This window comes from Helianthus annuus, chromosome 4, assembly GCF_002127325.2.
Source record: "Helianthus annuus cultivar XRQ/B chromosome 4, HanXRQr2.0-SUNRISE, whole genome shotgun sequence".
NCBI lineage: Eukaryota > Viridiplantae > Streptophyta > Magnoliopsida > Asterales > Asteraceae > Helianthus > Helianthus annuus.
Genome location: NC_035436.2, coordinates 204,242,150 through 204,264,798, shown reverse-complemented (window position 1 = coordinate 204,264,798; position 22,649 = coordinate 204,242,150). Strand labels below are relative to the sequence as shown.

Here is a 22,649-nt window from a genome sequence, read left to right as displayed (position 1 = left end):
GTACATCCTCAATTTATCTACGTATTGCCGTAACTTTTTTTCAGAAACAATTTAGGTCTTTACTGTACAAATCCGAGTTACTTTACATTTGGACCAGTCGCATCGTGCGGTAAAATTTACTAGCTGGATACACAAAATGTCGAAACATGATGACACCCGTAAGGGTCCGGCCAACTGCAAACATGACCCGACCCGACCCGACCCGATTTAATTATGTTTATTTATTCTCCATCTGATACGCCTCTCAGCAATCATGAATCTGCTACAAACTCGTAAACTTTCAACTCTGCTTCATCCCACCATCAAGAACCCTAATTCCCCTGTTTTTCGAACAACCAAATGGACCCCAATCCCCCACAGATCACTCCTAGAACCCAAAGGCCAAGATCTCGATTACATAAACGTAGCTCACAGTCATCTTCTCCATTCCGATTGGTCCAAACTGGACACCCTATTACCCAAACTCGATCCATTTAGAGTAAAACACATTTTACTCAAAATTCAAAACGATTACTCAATTTCACTCAAATTCTTCAAATGGGTCGAACTAAAAAACCCCAATTTACTAACCCTCGAGACCAATTGCATTATCATCCACATTCTAACGAAAAATCGAAAATTTGTCTCTGCAGAATCTGTTTTCGACAAGATTTTTAAATCTTGTGATGTTTCCATGCATTCCAAGGTTTTTGATTCGATTGTATGTTGTTACAGGATGTGTGATTCAACGCCTCGTGTGTTTGATGCTCTGTTTAAAACATATGCACAGATGAAACAGTTTCGGAATGCGGCTGATACGTTTAGTCGAATGAAGGGCTACGGGTTTCTTCCGACGGTCGAATCGTGTAATTTGTATATGAGTTCGTTGCTTAGTTTGAATCGGGCGGGTGTTGTGGTGTCGTTTTATAAGGAGATGAGGCGGCTGAGGATGATGGTGAATGTGTTTACTGTTAATATGTTGATCAATGGGTACTGTCAGTTGGGGAAGTTAGAGGACGCACGCCAAGTGTTTGATGAAATGTCCGATATGGGTTTTAGCCCGAATGTTTCTTCGTACAATACGTTAATTGCTGCTTATGTTAATCGAGGGCTTCTGGCAACGGGAGTTAAGTTGAAAGTGGAGATGGAGAAGAATGGGGTTAGCGCGAATGTGATCACTTATAACACGTTGATGAACGGATTTTGTAAGGAAGGGAAACTGCATGACGCATATAAGGTGTTCGATGAAATGAAAGTTATGAATGTGGCTCCTAATACTGTAACGTATAACACGATGATTAGCGGATATTGTAAGTTGGGTAAAACCGAAAAGGGTACTCAAATCCTTGAAGAAATGTTGAGAAATGGGGTTAAAGCCGATATCTTAACGTACAACGCGTTATTGTCGGGGCTATGCGATTTAGGGAAGACTAGAAAGGCTGCTTATTTGGTTCAAGAACTTGATAAAAAGAAATTAGTCCCGAATTCTTCAACTTTCGCCGCGCTTATTAGAGGACAATGTATACGAAAGAACCCTGATCGCGCGTTCGAGTTGTACAAAAGCATGATAAAGAGTGGTTGTCGTCCGAATGTGGATACCGTTAAGATGATGATGTCGTCTTTCGTGAAGAACGACGATTTTGATGGCGCGTTTTGTGTTTTTAAAGAGATGTTAGAGAGGCCAGTTGGTCCTGATTCGGTTATATGGAGTGTGTTGTGTGAAGGATTTTCAAAAGAATGGAAAGATCGGTTAGTTATGAGTTTGTTAAAAGAGGTGGATGACGGGAGTCTCGCGCTTGAACGTTTTGAAAAGGCTAAAAGCGTAATCTTTCACTCGAGTGTCGAGGGTAAAGAAATAGAACAAGATGTGTAATGTGCACAAGCAGTGGCGGATCCAGGAATAATTTTATGGGGGTGCGAAGCAAAGAAGAAAGTGGAGAGGTGTGGAAGCGAGAAGTAGGAATGGAGAGAGTGCGGACACCGCCCCTCCACGTCAGTACTAGAGTGAGTGGGATAGTGAGAGCGAAAGATGGGTACCGTCCACCCTAAATAGAATTATAGCTTTTGGCAAAAACGATTTTGATATTTTATGGTTAGAACTATTTATAAATTACAAAAGTGCTTGCAAGATACAAAATAAATGAACATTCACGATCGTAAATGAACAAAAAGGATTGTGTCCATTTTTGTTAGTTCAACTAATTAAATAAAACTCTGTTATATCTAATAAATAAACATAAACAAGCTTCTCACTAAACGGTTCAAAAAAACGTATGTTTGGTTCATTTACAAGCCTACATACCCGTCCAACTCCCACCAATGACTAAAAAGGGCACAAAAGATTGTCACAAGCACCAGTCTAGAGTATAACATGATGCGACATCAAATGTCGTTTAAACCTCATCAAACTATCGATTGTAAATGATACACGCCTGATATGAATAAGAACGCTAACACAATATCATAAAACTCTTTACATCGATCGAAAGTCATGAATCTTCTTCCATAGCCTCAGCTGCAGCAATCTCGGAATCCAATTTGTTCATCAACTGCTCACTTACATGTTTAGCCACCGATATCATATCATAAATCACACTCGGGTCTAAACCCGCACCCCCTCTTTTGGTCAACCCACATATCAATCCTTGCCGGTTGACTGACACCGAAACGGCAGAGCTCATTTGTGATTCCTCTTCTGAAGTTGCATCTACAATATAATGCCTTCCAACCTACCAAAAAAAAAGAAAACAAAAAGAAAACCAATATAAAAAATAAAATCAAATTATAATATAAATATGCTATTTTAGCCCATCAACCAACTTTGACATTACCAACTTTAGCCCCTCAACTTTAATAATACTATAAATATGCTATGTTGTCCCATCAACCAGCTTTGGCCCCTCAACTTTGGTATTATCCAACTTTAGCCCCTCAACGTTGGTAATGACATGTTTAGCCCTTTAACTAAAACAACTTTAGCCCCTCAACTTTCGTAATGAAAAGTTTAGCCCCTCAACTTTAATAATGACATGTTTAACCCCTTAACTAAAACATCAAACAACTTTAACTCTCGCAATTTGCTAATTTTAATCTACGTTTCGAACCAGGGGTGCGGAGCGTGGAGGGTAAACCACTAAGTTGGGAAATAATGTCACCTTAGTTAAAGTAACTATAACCAGGACTGCTGTCGTGTCAAATTGTAGAAACTCTTCATCGCTCACGTCAACCTCTGGTTGTTCATCTGGTGTGGCGGCTGACGCAATGTTGACTTTTGGAATACCTGTGTTGCTTAAAGCAGCCTGAATATGTGAAAGAATTATCAAGATCAGATAACAAGTCGTGAAAATCAGTTATTCGAGCGTTCTGGTAATTCTAACATTTTTAAAATTTTACATGTAGTTATGTGAATGACCCATAAATAATAAGATAAATCAAAACAAGTTTCCGTAAAGCTACTCCTATCATGATAACTTTTTGTAATCGTTAGTACGGCCCTCTTGAAGGTTAAGGGGATGTTTGTTTACCTCTTAATGAGGCTCTTAATGGTTCAGATATCTTACTGGTTCAGCACTTAATGGTTCAGACTGTTTGTTTCACGAGCAGATGTCTGAATGGTTCAGACATTTGCCTCTGAATGGTTAAGATTTATACAGAGTCTGAATGGTTAAGACCTCTAATCTGAATTGGTCAGACATTTGCCTCTTAACGGTTAAACATTATACAGGCTCTTAATGGTTCAGACTTCTTACTGATTCACCACTTAACGGTTCAGACCTCTTACTGGTTCAGCACTTAACCATTCAGATGTTGCCAAACGGCCCCTAAGGTTAAAACATGATTGCTAAATCCAAAAAGGCTGAAAATTTAATACTTAATGAAGAAAAAAAGAAAGTAAGAAACAATAAAGATACCTTAATGGCAGCACCTAAAGCATCAAGCACATTTCCATCCATACTAACCACAAGACCATCAATATATAGATCCCAACAAACTTTGCCGTCCACAATTGACAAAGACGAAAGATTAATTCCAGCACCTGCCATAAATGTTGTGACAACATTTGTTATAACCTTATAATATGGAAACTGTTTGATTTGTACGAGGATTTGCGAAATTTCATACCTGCCCCACTTTTACCTCCCAATAGACACTGTCTAAGGGCTGCAGATAGTTCCATTGACAGTTCTTCACCACCTCTCCCCTGTATAAATAAAACAAGGGTCCTAATTAAGACACGCCCCAAAATCTTAATTTCACACCCTGTATACAGACCGTATAATGTTATACGGCCCGTATGTAATAATCTGACATGACAAATATTGGGCCGTATAGATGGAAAAACTATTAGGTCGTATAACATTCTATAATCTATACGGGTCGCATATAACATTATAGAGGCCGTATAGCATTATATGAGGTTTGGGTAGTATAACATTATATGGGTAGTAATTCATAGTTGTTAAAAGCCATCGCCTCTTGCGCCTAGGCCCAATTTCCTAGCAAGGCGATTGCGCCTTAAGTCAAGGCGATTGCGCCTTAAGTCAAGGCGATTGCACTTTAATTCTCCAAGTGATGGTTCATGCGCATATTCCAGTGAGATTCCTAGATTCCGGAGGGTTTCTAGCCAAATTCTTTAAATTCAGGCAAGATTCCAGCTAGATTTCCTACTTTTATCTAACGAAAACTATTTTTCTACACTTATAAACAAGCATTTATAACTTTTGGTACTAAATAGACGATATAAAATATTATATAATAGCTTTAGTTTTATTTTATTTGAAGAATACTATTAACTTTCTATTATTTAAAAATATTTTAAGTTTTTTTGCTATGCACTTTTTTTTCTCAGGCCCGCGCTTTTTATGCGCCTTGCGCCTAGGCCACAAGCGAGACCTATGCGGCTTGAGTGCCTAACGCCTTTAATAACTATGGGTAGTATAATGTTATACGGCCCGTATACATGGAAACAAAAAGACATTCCGTGACATTTTTTTGTGCACAATCAGTTATACGGCCCGACGGGTGTGAAAATAAGATTTTAGGGGGGGTGGGAATAGTGGGAGCCATAAAACAAACCCAATTTCGTAAAAAAGTATAATATCAAATTGAAGGAAGAGAACCAGAATTTCAAACACAGCCACTTTAATAAATAATAAAAATCTTGAAAAATATAATAAAAGTTGAAACCTCAAACTGTGGTGCTGCAGTGGGACTACAATCAACAAAGATAGAAACTTTCCCTTTATCAGGAGCTGAAGAACTTGGTCTTCCTAACTCAGCCTACAATAAAAAAAAAATAAAAACTTCATGAGTAAATTACAAAAATCGTTCTTTATGTATGTCACTTATTGCGAACTGTGTCCTTTATCTTCAATAATTACATAAAACGTACTCGATGTTTACAAACCCTTGCAAGTTTTGTCCTTTAGCCCTAACTAGGTTAATTTTTTTGTGGTTAAATATGACCAAATTGACCCCACATGAGGGTATTTTGGTCATTTTACTCATGTGGGGTCCATTTGGTCAGATTTAACAACAAAAAATACCCTCATGTGGGGTCCATTTGATCAGATTTAACCACAAAAATTAACTGAGTTAGGGCTAAAGGACATAAAGTGCAAGGGTTTGCAAACATCGAGTACGTTTTCTGTAATTATTAAAGACAAAGGACATAGTTTGCAATAAGTGACATACATAAAGGACGATTTTTGTAATTTACTCTAACTTCATATCAAAATTACACATAATCAAAAACAACATATAATAATATTACCTTGACACTAGCTATGACTTCAGTTTTACCCATCTTAACTCTTGCAGAACCATTCGCCTGCAATTAATTAATAATAATTATAATTAGAAAGCATTATATATAAATACTGAAAATTGAATACAACGCCACGAAAGTGTTTACTTGAGCAATGACTCCGGTTTCCACGAATATCGGACGATATGTTAATCTTTTGCGGCCATCAGTGCGGAGGTCTTGAGCAATTCCGCCTTGTATAAAATGCTTTTCTCCAACGGATAATCCCACCATTGCTGCACCGCCAGTGATGAACAGAGTGATTGAATTCAGGAATTTTTTTTTCCAAGGGGTTCACTTTTTTAAATGTTCGAGTTCATATGTCCGAACATAAGAAATACGGTTCGGTTCGACGGTTAATACTAGTAATACACTAACTAAAGGGAGAGTGGTTGGAAAACATCTACAATGAGGCAACCTATTCATACTAACTAGTCGATGTAAATTGAATGTCTAAACAAACATCTAAATCAACAAATTCAAAGTTAAAATCAACAAGTTATACGGTTTAAACGAACCTTAAGAGAGTAAATAAATACGGGAAGGAGCTGCGTGTGGAGGCTCCGGCGAGAGGCTGTGTGACCGGTGACCGCGTGTGGAGGGATGGTGGCTGGAGACGAGAGGATGAGTGGTCGCGTGTGTTCTGTTCTGTGTGTGTTTGTGTTATTAAACCCTAATTCGCTTTTGAGTAGTTTAAAAAAGGGGAATTTACCAAATTAGCCTAGAATAAACTTTGACCACCAAATTAGCCATTTGATGCTTCCTTGGAGCAGGGCATCACGGATTCAAATGTGCGGGATGCCTCTTTCAAACCCCTCATGCCTCTTTAAATATGAAAGTGACACGTGTCTCAATGATTAGGTAGACTCCTCCCCCTCAGCAGACTCATCCAATGCCTCAGCAGACTCTTCCAATGCCCCTCAGCAGACTCTTCCAATGCCTCAGGTATGAGTTAAAATTTTATGTGGGACCTACCACCCACTTCATCTTCACCACCGCCACCGCCACCGCCACCACCACTTCATCTTCAAGATCCTTCATGAGCTCCAACAGGGAAGATGCCTCTTTCAAAGGAAGACATGATGATCGATCTGTGTTCACCAAGTCAACAGGGGATAGAAAGAAATGAATCTGAAGGAAGATTAGTAGTATATTTTATGGTGGTGGTGGCGGCGGCGGCGGCGGTGGTGGTGGCGGCGGCGGTGGTGGTGGCGGCGGTGGCGGTGGTGGTGGTGGTGGTGGTGGCGGTGGTGAAGATGAAGTGGGTGGTAGGTCCCACATAAAATTTTAACTCATGCCTGAGGCATTGGAAGAGTCTGTTGAGGGGCATTGGAAGAGTCTGCTGAGGCATTGGATGAGTCTGTTAAGGGGCATTGGAGGAGTCTACCTAATCATTGAGACACATGTCACTTCCACATTGAAAAAGGCATCCCGCACATTTGAATCCGTGATGCCCTGCTCCAAGGAGGCATCAAATGGCTAATTTGGTGGTCAAAGTTTATTCTTGGCTAATTTGGTAATTTTCCCTTTAAAAAAAGCGATATTAACCAATAGTCATACATTTTAGTTACATTTTAGTTACAAGATTCCCCAACAAAATATTAAAAGTTTCTATATAACATAACACTATAAATTAAAAAGGTTCCCCAACAAAATATTAAAAGGTACTTTGAGAGTTTTTTATATAACATAACACTGTAAATTATGAACCAAACGGGTTCCTAGAAACCCCATTCTTGGCTCTAAATCCGCTCCTCGACCAAGATGTCATCGACTTTTGTTGTTAAATGATACTCATGTGGCCCTCACATGAGGGACATTTTGAGTCTTTAACTTTTCAAACTTTTTAACACCATTTTTTGAAACCAATTAAGAGGAAACTTAAGCTTCAATCATTCCACTTGAAGCTTGAGACAAAAATTCAATGGCAAACAACATGGTCAACTGTGCCTGTGGATCTCCAAACTTCTATCGCGCATCGTGAACTTGAGCTAATCCAGGATGAAGGTTCTAGTGGTGTGCCAGAGAAGGTTAAGGTTCAAGATGTGGCTTTGTGAAATGGTCGGATCCCCCTATGTGTCGAAGAGCTTCAGAGATTATGCATGGATTGTTGGAAAGGTGTATCAAGAATGAAGCGAAGGATGTTGTGAATCAAAATAAGAAACCAAAATGTTTGCTAGGGTTTAAATGTTGTCATGCATCTTCTGCTTTGTTAAAAAATGATCAGTTTGTCAAGGAATAATGTATATTGATGAAATTATCACCTATTATTTTTTCATGGTTTTGGTAATGAAATCATCAATTATTATTGTTATCCCAATATGCAATGTGAAAAACCAAATCATTTCTAAATTGTTTGTGGTGAAAAATTAAACCACTTCAAATGTGCACAGACCAAATGTGCAAAACTACAAATGAGCAAGCCATTTTTAACATGTTTATGGTGAAAAAACAAACTATTTCAAAATGTGCAAAGACCTATGCATCACAAATTGCAAGTGACCAAACCATTTCAAATATGCTTGTAACCTAACTGAAAAGTTAACCATTACATATGTGCAATACCTATATGCAAAACTAACCATTACATACCTGCAATATCTAACTGTAAAACTAACCATAACAAATGTATCTGACAAAACTTCACATTGACCTGTCAGACCTGCATAAGGGAGGTGGGGGTGGCAACGTTATAGTTGCGTGATACCCGTTTTCAACGCGTGGAAAACAAAAATTCCCACCGCCACCAACTTTTTCACGCGTGATATTGTAGATTCCGTGATAAAATCAACGCGTTATGGGGTTAGCGTGATAAATGGATGTGAGGAGGTGTGGGGTTTATTGTTGGGTGTTGTTAGTGATGACCATTGACACCAAAAAAAGTTGTAAGTGATAGAAAAATGGTTGATGACATGGCGGAACTTGATTGGGTGCTTGTGAGTGATGGAATTCTATCACTAGTGATCACCCTCATCCCCCTAACCAACCAAAAACTGCAAAACCATTCCAAAATTGCAAAACCAACCATTACATAACATTTTACCATACCAAAACTACAAAACTAAACTTCAAGAAAACCAAAACTACAAAAGCACTCCAATCCAATGTGCAAACCGCTTTGATTATAACCGCCACTCATATCTTCAAATTAGTTTGGTATTTACAGTAAATTGTGAAGTGAGATGTGCAAATGTGGGAAAGAGATGTTATATTTATAGGGACCAGAAAAATAACCGTTTGAAAAAAAAAATAGTCATTGGAACAGCAACCATTTGAAAAAAAAAAAGTCGTTGGAACAGTAACCGTCTGAGAATCTTAAATAAAAATTATTTTTTATTATTGATTATATGATTTTTAAATGGAATATATAAATTATAAATAGTTTAAATAAAAGAAAAAGTAGGCGATGAGGTGAATAATGAGGTGTTGGTTAGAATGCATGGTTTAGCGTCGTGGGAAAAAATGGGGTTTGGAAAGGTATCGGTTTGGAAATGATATTGCATGGTGACTAGGCAGACTGAATTTTGAACCCCATTTAGCGTTGTGGGTGCTTTTAGAGAATCTACTACAATAAAAAAAAGGCCAAACTCTGGTTTATCTAGTTAGCATATCACATCATTTCAAACCACCATTATTCCAAACCTTACTTTTTCCTCCAATAATAAACCATTAGAAACCTCCAATCACACATCACTTTTTACACTAAAAAAATATTGTGAGTGGTTGGTCCCCACTCACTCCAAACCATACCCGTCCGCTCAAGCGGACCACCTTAAGGTGGTTTGTTTGTGTTGTGATTTGTGGAGCAGACTCTCCAATGGACCAAGCCGTTAGAGATGCTGTTAGTGTAGATTTATGAGTAGTAGTTTAAAGGGCATGTGAGTTAGACACTCTTAAAAGTAAAAATGTCTAATTGTAATATGATAAAATAGATTCATGAATACCGTAACTTCAGTGAAATCTCACATTGTCTTATTCTATCCATAAAAGATGTTGAGACATTAAAATGTATGTGAGTTAGACGTTCTTAAAAATTAAAATGTCCTAATTATGAAAATTGTAATATGATAAAATAGATTCATGAATATCGTAACTTTAGTGAAATCTCACATTGTCTTATTCGTATGAAAGGGAAGAACTTCACACTTATGCTTATAACCAATCTATCACGACTGAGTTTCTAGTGGTTAAAGCAAACAATATCGAGAGTGTCATGAGACGTCTAATGTTAAAAAAAAGAAGCCCAAACCTAAGCAACTATTACCCAAGTTCAAATACATGGGTCGGACCACTAAACCGCTAAAACTAAATCGTATAAATCTCAAACTAGCCGAATTTAACAACTTAGTTTAGTTCATATGGCTTATAAACATGCTAATAACATGAAAAATGGGCATATTAGAGCCCCCACTAGATGTGACAAGTAGAATACACCACATGATATAAATATGAAGCATTAGCACTCTAAATTGAAGATTACACAAAGCCACTCCTTACCATCCAATATGTAAAACATCACTATACCCAAATAATATCCAATATCAAATAATTTCCAACAACAAAAGTCAAAGGTCAACAATAATCATACATAAGGAAACCTAACACTAATCAAATAGTCAACAGGAGCCACCTAGCCTTCTCATTCACTGGCATTCACTAAAGGATCTCAACCAGAAACACACATTGACCCCAAAGTCAAAGTCAAAGTCCAAATCAGTCAATAGCCATGTGATGTTTATTGTGTAAGAAGTGTGTCTAACGTGCTCCAAAGTCCCACAAATGAATGGTGTTGTCACTGGTACAAGCTGCTACATAGCGTTCATCGGCAATCATGGCGGTCACATCCCATATCCGTTCTCGTAATGTATATAAATACTCGCCGTGAACTAACTCCCACACCCGAACCCCACCATTAGTCGAAATAAAAGAGTAACCGCCGTTTATGCAACCCAACGAGCCACCGCGTGCCATGAACCGACAAATTTCCTCCAAACCTTCCACCTGGCGCACATTAGCTACACCCCGACTGTTTACGAACATTAGAGCCTTATTGTACGCGTCAGTTGTACCCACATTTACCGGCCTCATAAACTCCTCTTCTCCTAGTATCATTTGGTTCCTTAAGTTAAATACAAGAACCCTGCTTCTTGTGAACCCCACTGCCAGGTCATCACTTGTTATGCGGATTCTGCCAACGTGCTCACTCAGATCTACGAGCAAGTGCCACCCCAATACCGCGTCTGGGTCTGTTAATGTGCCGCCGATGAATACAAGTTCTTCAGTGTTACTGTTTCGTATGTGGAACGCGCGATTTGGTACACCTAAGCATTAAGAAAATGGGTTTACATCTCACCTATGCATGCATTAAAAATGTGTGCTCAAACCCGAACCTATCAGACTACACAACGGGTCAAGTTGAGTACTCATGAACCGTCTTCATTCAGCAAGCTAGTTTTCCCGAATTTTTATAAAATTTTACCATCTTTTATCTTTTGTTTATGGGATATTGGCCTCTAATATTCCCTAGTAAACGTTATTGACCATTAACAGTCCCACTTTTTTATTCCCACTGGCAGTCCCACCTTTCAACTATTTTTCCTCCACTGGTCCTCAGTTAAAAAAAGTTAGCGGAGTTAAGTTTTTTTACGAATTACAAACAGATGTTTCAGGGCTTTTGATCAAAACGAGGATACAAGTCTATTGATGTAAAACTTACCAAATGGTGCTCCAAACGACTTGATTTTTGTTAATTGGAAGTTTAAACACCCGAATTGAAGCACCATTTTCGTTGTTTGCAAGGGCGGTTCTTAGTTAGGCTCTGGCAGGGCCACGGCCCGGGCAAGTTTTTCGGCCGTAGTGCTAATATTACGCATTTTGATCAAAATTTTTTATATATACTATGTTTGGCCCGGTTTTTTTTTAGTGCCCGTGTCTTTCGGCCCTGGTACGTTCACCGGGCAAGATCCGCCACTGGTCGTTTGGAGCATTGTTTCGAGGTAAGTTTTACATCAATAGACTCGTATTCTCGTTTTGATCAAAAGCCATAAAACACTAGTATGTAATTCGGAAAAAAAAAAAACTTAACTTCGTTAAGTTTTTTTAACTGAAAGATGAGACTGTCAGTGGGAATAGAAAAAAGTGGGACTACCGATCGGCAATAACGTCTACCAGGGATTATTAGAGACCAATTTCCCTTTATTTGCATATATGTATATGTATATCGAGGAGTGTAGTTGTGCTATTTATTATATAAATTGATTATTATGCATATGGACTTATTTAAAAAATAGTACATATTTTTCTACATTTGCATATACACTGTATCCACATGTATGTATGATACTCCTTAACGTGTAAGTTGTAATTTATGTATTTCTTTTTAAATTGCAGGGTTAAAAATTATAGAAAAAGTAGGAAGCAAAAAATATATTATTTTTCATTATTATACTTTTTATTAAAACATTTTCTAGGTTATAATATCACTACATAAGTGAGACGTGAAAACATAACAAAAATCATATATGCATGCATGCATGATAAAGTACCTGCATAGAGCCCAATCCACCAGCGGTTAGATCCGGTAAAATCAAGGAGAACGCCATCAGTAACCACGTCACCCAAGTGGGCCCTACGCAGAGCTCCAGGAACGTGAATCGAGGCCACATGTATATCACCGTCGAAAGAGGAAAACACGAGGCGAGTATCCGTAAAAAAGATGCCGGAGACAGCACGAGAGTATTGGCCAAAGTGGTTACGTTGATGAGGGTGGAAGGTGGACACATGGAGGCTTGTGGGGAGGTGGAAGAGGCGAACTGAGCCATCGGAAAAGCCCGCAGCAAGGTGGTAGTCCGAGAGCGCAATGCGGCGGCAAGAGAGGGCTTCGTTATTGTTGTTGTTATCGTTTGGTGGGAAATTGAGGGTGGTGTGGTTGTACCTCCGGTTACGGAAGTTGGTAGCGGTGCGGTGGCGGTAAATGTATTCTTGGTGCCAAGAGGGGTGGAGGAGGTGGTGCCGGTTCCAAATGCGACGGGTTAGGGTTTGCCACAGGAGGTCGGATTGGGATGCCCTTCGCCATGTTCTACAAACCTGCGGTATTACGACTAACTAATATCAGTCATCTTTGAGTTATTTTTTATTTATTCAATGTAAACATTATTTTAATAAGCGACTAATTAAACCACTACACATTTATGAATGTATAGTTTAGTTAAAGTTTAAACCTACACAACTTGTGATAAGGTGAAACACCATAACATTAGATCGCTAAATCATACAACAAGCTTTAACACACATTATTTTTATAATTTTAAATTTTATTATATATACACACACAAATAATTATTAAAAAAAACTAGATCAAGCTTAAAAAAACTATATGTACTTAAAAATAAATAAAAAATAGTACTCAAACAATTCGATCAAGCTTAAAAGAACTATTAATATAGCTATAAATAAACATCACTCGAGCTCAGACAACCTCGAATTGAATCACACTCGTAGAGTTATCTTGTATTAGGCTATAGGGGTGGTGAATTGGATCATGGATTGCCACGGGAGACATGGCTCTCGTGGTACACTGCCCCTCTTCCCAAACCATGGTGGTTCATATAGTTGATTAAATTAAGGTCATGACCACAACACATAGCATGTGTTATAAATTAGCGCTTATTACACATTATTAAATTATAACTTTAAGTTAACAAGATCAAAACGTTCTCAACTAGATGTTCACTTTATGAAGTTATTATGTTAGAACCCTGATATTATAATCTTTAAAACCTAATAAAAGTATAGGGTAAAGTTCTTGTACAAATAATCTTAACATACTAAACATACAAATTGAAGGAAACCTCAAAAAGACAAGGTGACATTTTTGTAGTTATCAATAACTATCAAAGTTACTCTACAAATATACCTAAAAAAAACCTACCCCCCCCCCCCTCTATCTTTTTAGTTGGTGGTAATTACAAAAATGCCACCTTGTCTTTTTGAGTTTTCCTTCAATTTGTATGTTTAGTATGTTAAGATTATTTGTATTTTATCTTTTGCCTAAAAGTATATTACTATTCTTTTTAATTGCAAAGGTTACACTACTTCCTACGACTAAACTACACAAATAAATACTAAATTACATCTCATGCCAGGCTTTGAATGTTGTTCTTTTCTCCAAGAGGCAAGAGCCTCTACCACCAAATACTATACTGAGTTAATACAAATTTATTGTGATAATAAATTTGTTAACACATTATTTATGAAATAATTAAAATATTCTTGTGCATTCATATGTTTATTATAATAATTTAAGCATGCTGATAAAAAATTGTTAACTCGCTTCTTATCTTCTAAGCTTACTTTTGAATGTACACATTTGTTCAGATGAAGTGGGCAAGTTTTTGTGGCTCGTCCCACATTGTGGAGGAAGTCCGTTTTGGAAGTTTGGATGTGTGGTGTGTGCATCCGGACTTGGTTCGGACAAAGCAACCACACACAAAACATTATAAGGGTAAAGGGGGCACCCCCTAATGAGGTGAGGGGAAACTTTTTTTAACCCAATCATACATTGCCATGTCATTTCCCCTCTATAACTTTCTTCTTGTCAAAAAACGTACGGGGTGCACCCCTCTTAGGGGAATTGTTTTTTTATGCAAAAAAAAAAATTGATTGGTTGAAAATGAGGATGGCCCCACCATCTCCTCTCTCCTTCTTCGGTGAACACTCCCCTCACACCCTCTCCGATTTGCCTCCCCTCTTGGATGGCGGCACCTTCCCGCACGGCAAAAATGGTCCCCGAATGGAGTCCCCGAGGGTGCCCCCTCCCCCCTAAGTATATAATTTTAATATTTTTAGTGGTGTTTGTGAAAGTTTGTACATTAAAGAAAAAATGAGGGTTTTGAAAAAAGTTTAAAAATCTAATACTGACACTAAAATGACAATTTGTAAAGGTTTGTGAATCGATGCATCATGGATGCTCTTATATGTATACCCACCTTAATATACCCACATTAATGTTAATAATATCTTTTATGTTTCAAAAGGCAAGTTAATAATATCTTCTAATAATATGTTATAAATAATATAATATAATATATAGCCATTTAATGTTAAGTAATATCAATATTTTAAGTTATTTAGTGAAAATATATCACCTAATAGAACTAGCTTCTTTTGATGTAAAAAGTTACTCATGATATTTGTTATCAAAGCCACAAACTTTTAGCATTATTTCATTAATGTAAAAAGTTTATTTTTTAAAACGAACACGTTGGTACCACAAGGCCTTTGGTAGTAAAAAGTTTATACAAATATATAAAAAAAAGCCTTCGAATTGAGTGATATTAAATGAAAATTATATGAAAGTACCGTTTTTTTTTTCAACTTCAAAATGAAATAGAAGATAACGCTAAGCCAAAAGGTAAGAAAGTTTCATAATTCCATTTATATAATTAAAGACAATTTTGACAACAATGAAATAATCATAAACTTAAATGGTTTTATTAATTAACAAAAATTTAGAAATAAAATTTTATTATTGGTTTCTATAACTTATTAAAACTTATGCTTATTTAATGATTTTTTTGTCATTCTTCTGTTGTGGATATATTGAACACATGAAAGAAAACAAGTACAAATGGTTGATTAAACAAAAGTAGAATTGATAAGATAGAAAGACTTTAGGAGCATTGGGGATATCCTATGACAGAAGTGAGATTTCATGCAGGCATGCAAAAAGCTAATATAAGATAAATTCTTTATTTCTCTCTCTCCCTCATGACATACATACATACATGCATGTAAACGTGTCTCTATCTCCATCTTTCATTTATATTTAGAGTTAATTAGAGTTAATTGCTATTTTAGTCCCTGTGATTTGGACCATTTTTCCAGTTTAGTCCAAAGGTTTCATTTTTAACATCTGGATCTAAAAAGGTTTTATCGTTGCCATTTTGATCCACCTGACTTAACTCCATCCATATCTGTTAAGTCTGCCAAATGCATTTTTGTCATTTCATTTAAAAGAAAAAGCAATAAAGAAAAAAGGGTTAATAAAAAGAAAAATAAAATGACAAAAATGCCCTTGGCAGACTTAACAGATATGGATGGAGTTAAGTCAGTTGGACCAAAACGGCAACGATGAAACCTTTTTGGATCCAGATGTTAAAAATGAAACCTTTGGACTAAACTGACAAAATGATCTAAACCACAGGGACTAAAAGACTAAAATGGCAATTAACTCTTATATTTATATGCATATTAACGTTAGAGAGAGAAGAAAGAGAGATGTGTCAGATTCAATGCTCGGAGAATAAGAAAACACTGCTAATTTCTTGCTGTATATTGTATACATTTGTAGATCACCTGATGCCTATCTATACCTGTACACCTACTGTCATGTCTAGTGGTATTTATATTTTCGATTTTTAAAAACTTTAGTAGCGTTTCGTCTTGTCTTCTTATTCTGCTTCTTAACTATTCATTAGACAACAACACTGGCTCATTTTCAGCCTTTTATCACCACTCTTTAATCCCATCTTAAACACTTAATCACTACACCTACTTGATGACAGGTTGTGTGCATGCATGAACACAACTATTTCTCATGTAAAAACGTAACTAGTTAAAGTAGTTACATTTTTACAAAATAGGGGTAGCTATCCTACCCGTTAACGTTCTGATGGTAGTGTAAATTTTGGAGAAAATTAACGTTTTTTCGATTTCGTTATCCTTTTTTTTAAAACATTGCTCCTATAAATATTTTCTAGATCTGCCACTAAAATTAATTTACTTTGATTTTAATTCATATCAAAAGCATAAATATCATTTACTTTGATTATGTGATCAAGGTTCTATAAAATGTTAATGAACATAAAATGACTAGCAATAAAGATTAGAAAAAAAAAAAAAAGAAGGAAAAGAATGTCAACCCAAAATATTATTTTCTAACTATCCAACTTTCTGTATATTTTAGAACTTGCTTCTAATTATGAAATTAAAAAAAGTTTTTAATATTTCTGTATATTTTAGAACTTGCTTCTAATTATGAATTTAAAATAAGTTTTTAATATTTCTGTATATTTTAGAACTTGCTTCTAATTATGAATTTAAAATAAGTTTTTAATCTTAATTCTCAAATAAAAAAAACATGCAGTTTTACATTTATAGCAATGAAATACAACAAATTCTACATATCAAAAAGTACAATATCTAACCCTCATTTTATTTTACGTTATATTGGGTTCGATTTCCACAAGAGGATTTTTCTCATATTTATTGGGTTTCCTCCTAATTTGTGTATAATCATTATTGCTTAGTGAAATGGATATGATCGGGTGTTTCGCTAGTGGCATGATAATACTCCAATGGTCCGTCAATGATACAAATTTCCCGTTCAAACAAAAATTAAAAAATTGAAACCTTTAGACCACCCGTAGTGGGGCGGTATTTTAAAAAAAATTAAAAAATAACGCCGCAAAACGCCACCCCCCCCCCCAATTACAGCAGGCGTTATTAGGCGTTTTTTTTTTTGAAAAAAAGGAACTTGGCGTTTTAAATAAAACGCTGAAAATTGACTTGGGCCAAGAGATGACCGTTGCCAACGGTCAAATGTTTAACATTTTTATTTTTTTTTAATTTCAAAATTTACCCACTATATAAATAATACCCACTTCTTCCTATTTTTTATAAAAAAAAATCACACTTTCTCTTCTACTTCTTCTATATTTTATACAAATATGCATCCATTCCGACCCCCCTTTGGTGTCAATTAAAAACACAGAAGGTAAACTTTATACAATTAAAAACACTTTTTTAGGTAACATTTATACATTCTAAGACTAATATAGTATAGGTGAGTGAAAATATGTTAAAAGTTTTTTTTTTTTTTTTTTAATATCATCATGAACAAAAGTATACCTATTATTAAAAATGACATATTTGTGTTTCCAACTAACATAAGTTTGGTGGAAAGTATAAGGAGTATATTTCTATTTCAAATAAGGTACACAGAAGAAGTACAACCGGATGATGATATTTATAGAAACGGTAGCTTTCATCTACCAAAAATAAATCTTTATTAAGTAGTGAACATGTGAACTGCGCTTTGTGCGTCCCAAAAACAACACAAAGGCAAAAAGCAATAAAAGCCAGAATTTATTTGAGAGTGACAACGTGTGGGTCTTATTTTGTGCTGGACATCGATCAATGGTCAACAATTTTGACCTCAACTGACCTCTCGATAGAGACCGCTTTCTAAAAGTTCTGATCCTTTTTGTTCTATTTTTCCTTATTTTATATATTAACTACATAGACTGATATTGCTAAAAATCGAGAAAAAAAGTAATAAGTTTTGTTTGAAAACAGACCACTGTTATTTTACTCCAAACGGTTAAAACAGACATATGCTATACAAAATAGTAAATTGTTACATTGTTTAAAATACAAGAGTTAATTACTGTGTCAAAAATTACTATTTCAGTCCATTAGTTTAAAAATTGCGATTTCAGTCCCTCTGGTTTCACTTTCGTAACCATTTCAGTCCCTGTACTTACAGAATAAATGGATTAAAATGGTTACGAAAGTGAAACCTCAGGGACTGAAATGGTTACGCAAGTGAAACCACAGAGACTGAAATCGCAATTTTTAAACTAATGGACTGAAATAGTGATTTTTGACAAACCACAGGGACGAAAAGAGTAATTAACTCTACTTAAAATAATAAAAATATGTACTTATCTTTCGTAAAAACAATAATGGAGAGATTTTTAAAAAGAATATTTAATTTAACTATTGAAAAAATATGTTATTGTGTTCCTAATTAATTGGCAAAAACTTTCATATGTAAAATCTTATAATTCAACCTATACCAACCGAACCGATTATGAATCTAGTTCCGGTTAGACCGGCCTTTAACAGAAGCATTGTTGGTATGATTTTTATTTTGTATGGTATGAATACAAACATATATATACAACTACATAACTAATAAATTCATGTATTTGTAACTTCTATTAAAGACAAAAATCAAATAAGATATATGAAAAAGACAAGAAAAGTCTCTTGGGGTATGATCCTAAACCGAAATGGCCAAAACTATATTGTCAAAAGGGTTTGAATGACATTTTTATTCTTTCATTCCCAAGAAAGTAGTGGTCAAAAGCCCCTAAAAGATAGTATTGTCCCCCCTTTGGAAAGATGCATCTTCCCCCCGTCTATCAACTTAATGTCACGCCCAATCCATCATTTCATATCTTAAACATAAAAATAATTATTTTTATATATCATTTAAAATAACATATTAATTATTTTTTTAACGTTCAAAGAAGGCTTTCACTATTCTCACATCTATATATCTTATTTTCACTCTATTTCTTTCCATATATATCTATGCATGTATAAAAAGATTAAAAAATGGATGTGTGAATATTAACTCATAAAAAATAGTAACTTTTAGAAAGAAAAATACTGAACATTGAAAGTTTGAACATTTTACTCTATACTATAATGTTAACTAATACGTGTTTATATATGAGTCAAAAGTGAGAAATCTATCCGATATATTTATTTTCACTTATAGTATATAAAGACATGATGAGAAATCAGAAATGTGAAATGTATATGATAGTAAGCAAGTCTTTAAAGTGTTTTTTAATCGAAAAACCATTCAAATTTGTATAGAGTAAATTGCCAAAATCGTCCCTGAGGTTTGAACATGTTTGTCATTTTCATTTAAAACAATTTATTTTGTACCATATAGTCCTTCACTTTTGGGATTTTTTATTATTTTCATCCGAACGTCTAATTTGTTTTATTTTTTTATCAAATATTTGGATGAAAATGACAAAAAAAATTCCAAATCCAAGGGATGATTTTAGCAAAAAATTTATACGTTTGGATGAAAATAACAAAAAATTTCAAAAGTGAACGACTATATGGTACAAAAAAGTTGTTTTGAATGACAATGACAAACATGCCTAAACCTCATGAACAATTTTGAAAATTTACTCTATACAAATTTGAATGGTTTTTCAACTAAAAAACAGTTTAAAGACTTGCTTACTATCATATACATTTCACATTTCTGATTTCTCTCTCATCATGTCTGATATACTACAAGTAAAAATAAATATATCGGATAATATAAACACGCATTAGTTAACATTATAGTGTGAATGCATGATCTAAACATGTTGTACCAGTGCAGAAAACAATCAAAAACAACTTCAACAAACACCTTTAAAACCTTGAGAGTAATCAATTTTCTATACAAAACGTACTCAAGCGCTCATAGTAATCAATACCGTTTGCAAAAATTCGTACTGTTCATGAACACGACACGTTGATTACGTCACTATGCACACTTTAGATATCAATCTGACAGCGTAATTTCACGTTCAGACGGAGATATTTCGCATTCAAACTCATTCAGTATAATCCGATTATCAAAATAAGTTTCACGTTAAACACGAAAACGTTCATGTTCAGACTCTAGATATCAATTTCATAGCAAATTTCAAGTTCAATCGGAGATATTTCAAATTCGAACTCGTTCGATGTAAAACGAAGATCAAAAACTCAAAATCAACATCATAACCGTTCGGATTCAGAGGAATAATCACCAAAAACGTTGCATGAACCCTAACCGAACAATCACAGTGTAAGGAACGGTTTTCAGAAGCATTTGCAGAGTGTAACGCAACTGTAAACCCTAACGGACTGAATAAACATGTTACCTGAAAGAGATTGAAGATCGCCTGAGCAGCGGCGAGGCGACCGAAGGAGAGAGCGGCGTCGATAGCGACTTGAGTGGCAAGAGCTTCGAGGAACGGCTCCGGCCAGACGGCGGTGTTGAATCGCTGACGAGCATGCGACGGTCCGGCGAAGTCGCCACCGTCTCCTCCGTCGTGAGACGAAGAAGAGGAGGTGGTTGACATGTGTGGAGTGAGTTTCTGTTACAGGTGGCGGAGGTGGTGGTACAGTAGTAGTAACGGAAAAAGTGAACCCAAAAATTAACTCTACGAGGGGCCCAAGAGGTTACATATATACAATAACAAATACGGTAGTTTTTATGCCAATTGTACTTACCATTTATATAAATATTTTATGATATGGTTTCTTATTTATTTTATTTTTTTATGTATTTGCCGTTTATATAACTAATAAAATAAAAAAAAATTATAATACGTTTTTTTTTATTTCTAAGGTTTATGTGTTAATTGTTAAAAAACTAGGAAAAAGACACGCGCGCGTTGCGACGCGTGTACATCGCAAATATTGAATAGAATAGCCCAAATATATGTGATGCATTAACCATATGAAAATGTTATGTGCCACATCTGTGTGCTAATGGGTCATCACCAGTCTTTGCATGATTTCCTTTTTTTCTAGAGATGTTATTAGTTTTTTAGTGGAGTAAATGGAATAGTGGGTTAGATGGTTACAAGTGTTAGTCTTATTTAATCAAGTCTGTATCTCTATTTTATGATATGAATGAAAAATATTACTAGTAAAAGAGAGTTATCTCAAAGTCTTGCTTCTTTGCTATTTTCTTTTGAGCTTAATCCACTCAACGGATTATCTATCACAAACCAATTTGGTTCATATCAATTGGTATCAGAGCGGTCTTGATCCCCCTCATGGACGCTCACGAATAGAACGAGTCGTTGGATCGAATCACATCAACGATTGCTGAGATGATCGATCTTCTCAAAAACGAGTCCCGGAGATGGGCAACTTCACCCATTTTTTCTACACTGCTACCGTCACCCACTCGTTTTTCCCCGGCACCAACCCCAAAAGAAACACCATCAAATGAAGTGTCCACACCAGTTTCGGTTCCTACGGAAACTCAACCTAATCGGCTAAACGCCTTCGTTGAGCACCGGTGGAGGCTATTGCAAAACTAGCAAAGGAGATGAAAATGGGAAGTGCTAAGACCATTTCCCATCTTCCTGATTTAAGGCTAATCAAAGAGGTTGTATGGGCCGTAAATGGGAAGACTGGATCAATGAAATCCATGATCACTTCAAAGGCAAAAGTCAACATTGTACAATCAACTAATGGTAATTTTAACAGCCGTAAGCTAAGTTATAATGCAAATATCACCAAATCATTCCTTGTTGACATCACATTGGCTATCAAATAGTGGTGCCTACTGTGGCGTCTTGCTAATACTTCTCCAAACGGAAACGGAAGAACCGAGTGGCGGCCACCGTGGTGCACCGCTAAGGATCCGACTTCATCCTTGAGGACAAGGATTGTTTTGAGCGGAAAGGAATGTTATGTGCCACATCCGTATGCTAATGGGTCATCACCAGTCTTTGCATGATTTCCTTTTTTCTAGGCATGTTATTAGTTTTTAGTGGAGTAAATGGAATAGTGGGTTAGATGGTTACAACTGTTAGTCTTATTTAAACAAGTCTGTATCTCCATTTTATGATATGAATGAAAAATATTACTAGTAAAAAAGAGTTATCTCAAAGTCTTGCTTCTTTGCTATTTTCTTTTGAGCTAAATCCACTCAACGGATTATCTATCACAAACCAATTTGGTTCATATCAGAAAACGCACGTTTCAAAGTATCTGACTGAACTCAATATGACCTATATAAGCATTGTGATTGGATAAAAATGTAAGGTAAATCGAGTATATATCACATAGTCATAACGTATTATGTGTGACACAAATCATATATAGAAAATATCAACGGATATAAAGGAAAAACCATTTAATCAAAAGCGATTAATCGCAGTTTTTGAAAAAAGACGGAAAAGCACAATTTGACTCCATTCGTTCGAAACAAAATTTATGAAACATACATAAAAAGACGAAAAACGTATCATATTTGACCTGACTCGTTTTCCAAAAAAGT

At 35.8% G+C, this 22,649-nt stretch overlaps 3 protein-coding genes across 3 annotated transcripts; 1 reads left to right on the top strand and 2 right to left on the bottom strand.

The window, feature by feature from the left end:
- Positions 1 to 238: 238 nt before the first annotated feature.
- On the top strand, positions 239 to 2,124 carry LOC110938104 (pentatricopeptide repeat-containing protein At4g26680, mitochondrial). Its single transcript, XM_022180576.2, has one exon. The coding sequence runs from the start codon at positions 254 to 256 to the stop codon at positions 1,850 to 1,852; it is 1,599 nt and encodes a 532-aa protein (XP_022036268.1). The 5' UTR covers positions 239 to 253; the 3' UTR covers positions 1,853 to 2,124.
- Positions 2,125 to 2,210: 86 nt separating this feature from the next.
- On the bottom strand, positions 2,211 to 6,464 carry LOC110938105 (exosome complex component RRP42). Its single transcript, XM_022180577.2, has 8 exons — positions 6,304 to 6,464; positions 5,894 to 6,021; positions 5,753 to 5,809; positions 5,167 to 5,259; positions 4,102 to 4,180; positions 3,891 to 4,015; positions 3,135 to 3,278; positions 2,211 to 2,708 (listed from the first exon to the last, which is right to left on the bottom strand). Exons 2-8 carry the CDS (start codon positions 6,017 to 6,019, stop codon positions 2,469 to 2,471), a joined length of 864 nt encoding a protein of 287 aa, XP_022036269.1. The 5' UTR covers positions 6,020 to 6,021; positions 6,304 to 6,464; the 3' UTR covers positions 2,211 to 2,468.
- Positions 6,465 to 10,278: 3,814 nt separating this feature from the next.
- On the bottom strand, positions 10,279 to 20,826 carry LOC110935326 (transcriptional regulator STERILE APETALA). The gene is made up of 3 exons (XM_022177745.2): positions 20,512 to 20,826; positions 12,331 to 12,871; positions 10,279 to 11,106 (listed from the first exon to the last, which is right to left on the bottom strand). Exons 1-3 carry the CDS (start codon positions 20,710 to 20,712, stop codon positions 10,541 to 10,543), a joined length of 1,308 nt encoding a protein of 435 aa, XP_022033437.1. The 5' UTR covers positions 20,713 to 20,826; the 3' UTR covers positions 10,279 to 10,540.
- Positions 20,827 to 22,649: the final 1,823 nt, after the last annotated feature.

Coding starts and splice junctions, on each gene's coding strand:
- LOC110938104 (XM_022180576.2), top strand. CDS start 254: ATGAATCTGCTACAAACTCGTAAACTTTCAACTCTGCTTCATCCCACC.
- LOC110938105 (XM_022180577.2), bottom strand. CDS start 6,019: ATGGTGGGATTATCCGTTGGAGAAAAGCATTTTATACAAGGCGGAATT. Junction 5,260..5,752: donor AAGTCATAGCTAGTGTCAAG/GTAATATTATTA, acceptor TTTTTATTGTAG/GCTGAGTTAGGAAGACCAAG. Junction 4,181..5,166: donor CTGCAGCACCACAGTTTGAG/GTTTCAACTTTT, acceptor TTATTTATACAG/GGGAGAGGTGGTGAAGAACT.
- LOC110935326 (XM_022177745.2), bottom strand. CDS start 20,712: ATGTCAACCACCTCCTCTTCTTCGTCTCACGACGGAGGAGACGGTGGC. Junction 12,872..20,511: donor CGATCTTCAATCTCTTTCAG/GTAACATGTTTA, acceptor GTAATACCGCAG/GTTTGTAGAACATGGCGAAG. Junction 11,107..12,330: donor GTGGATTGGGCTCTATGCAG/GTACTTTATCAT, acceptor CTTAATGCTTAG/GTGTACCAAATCGCGCGTTC.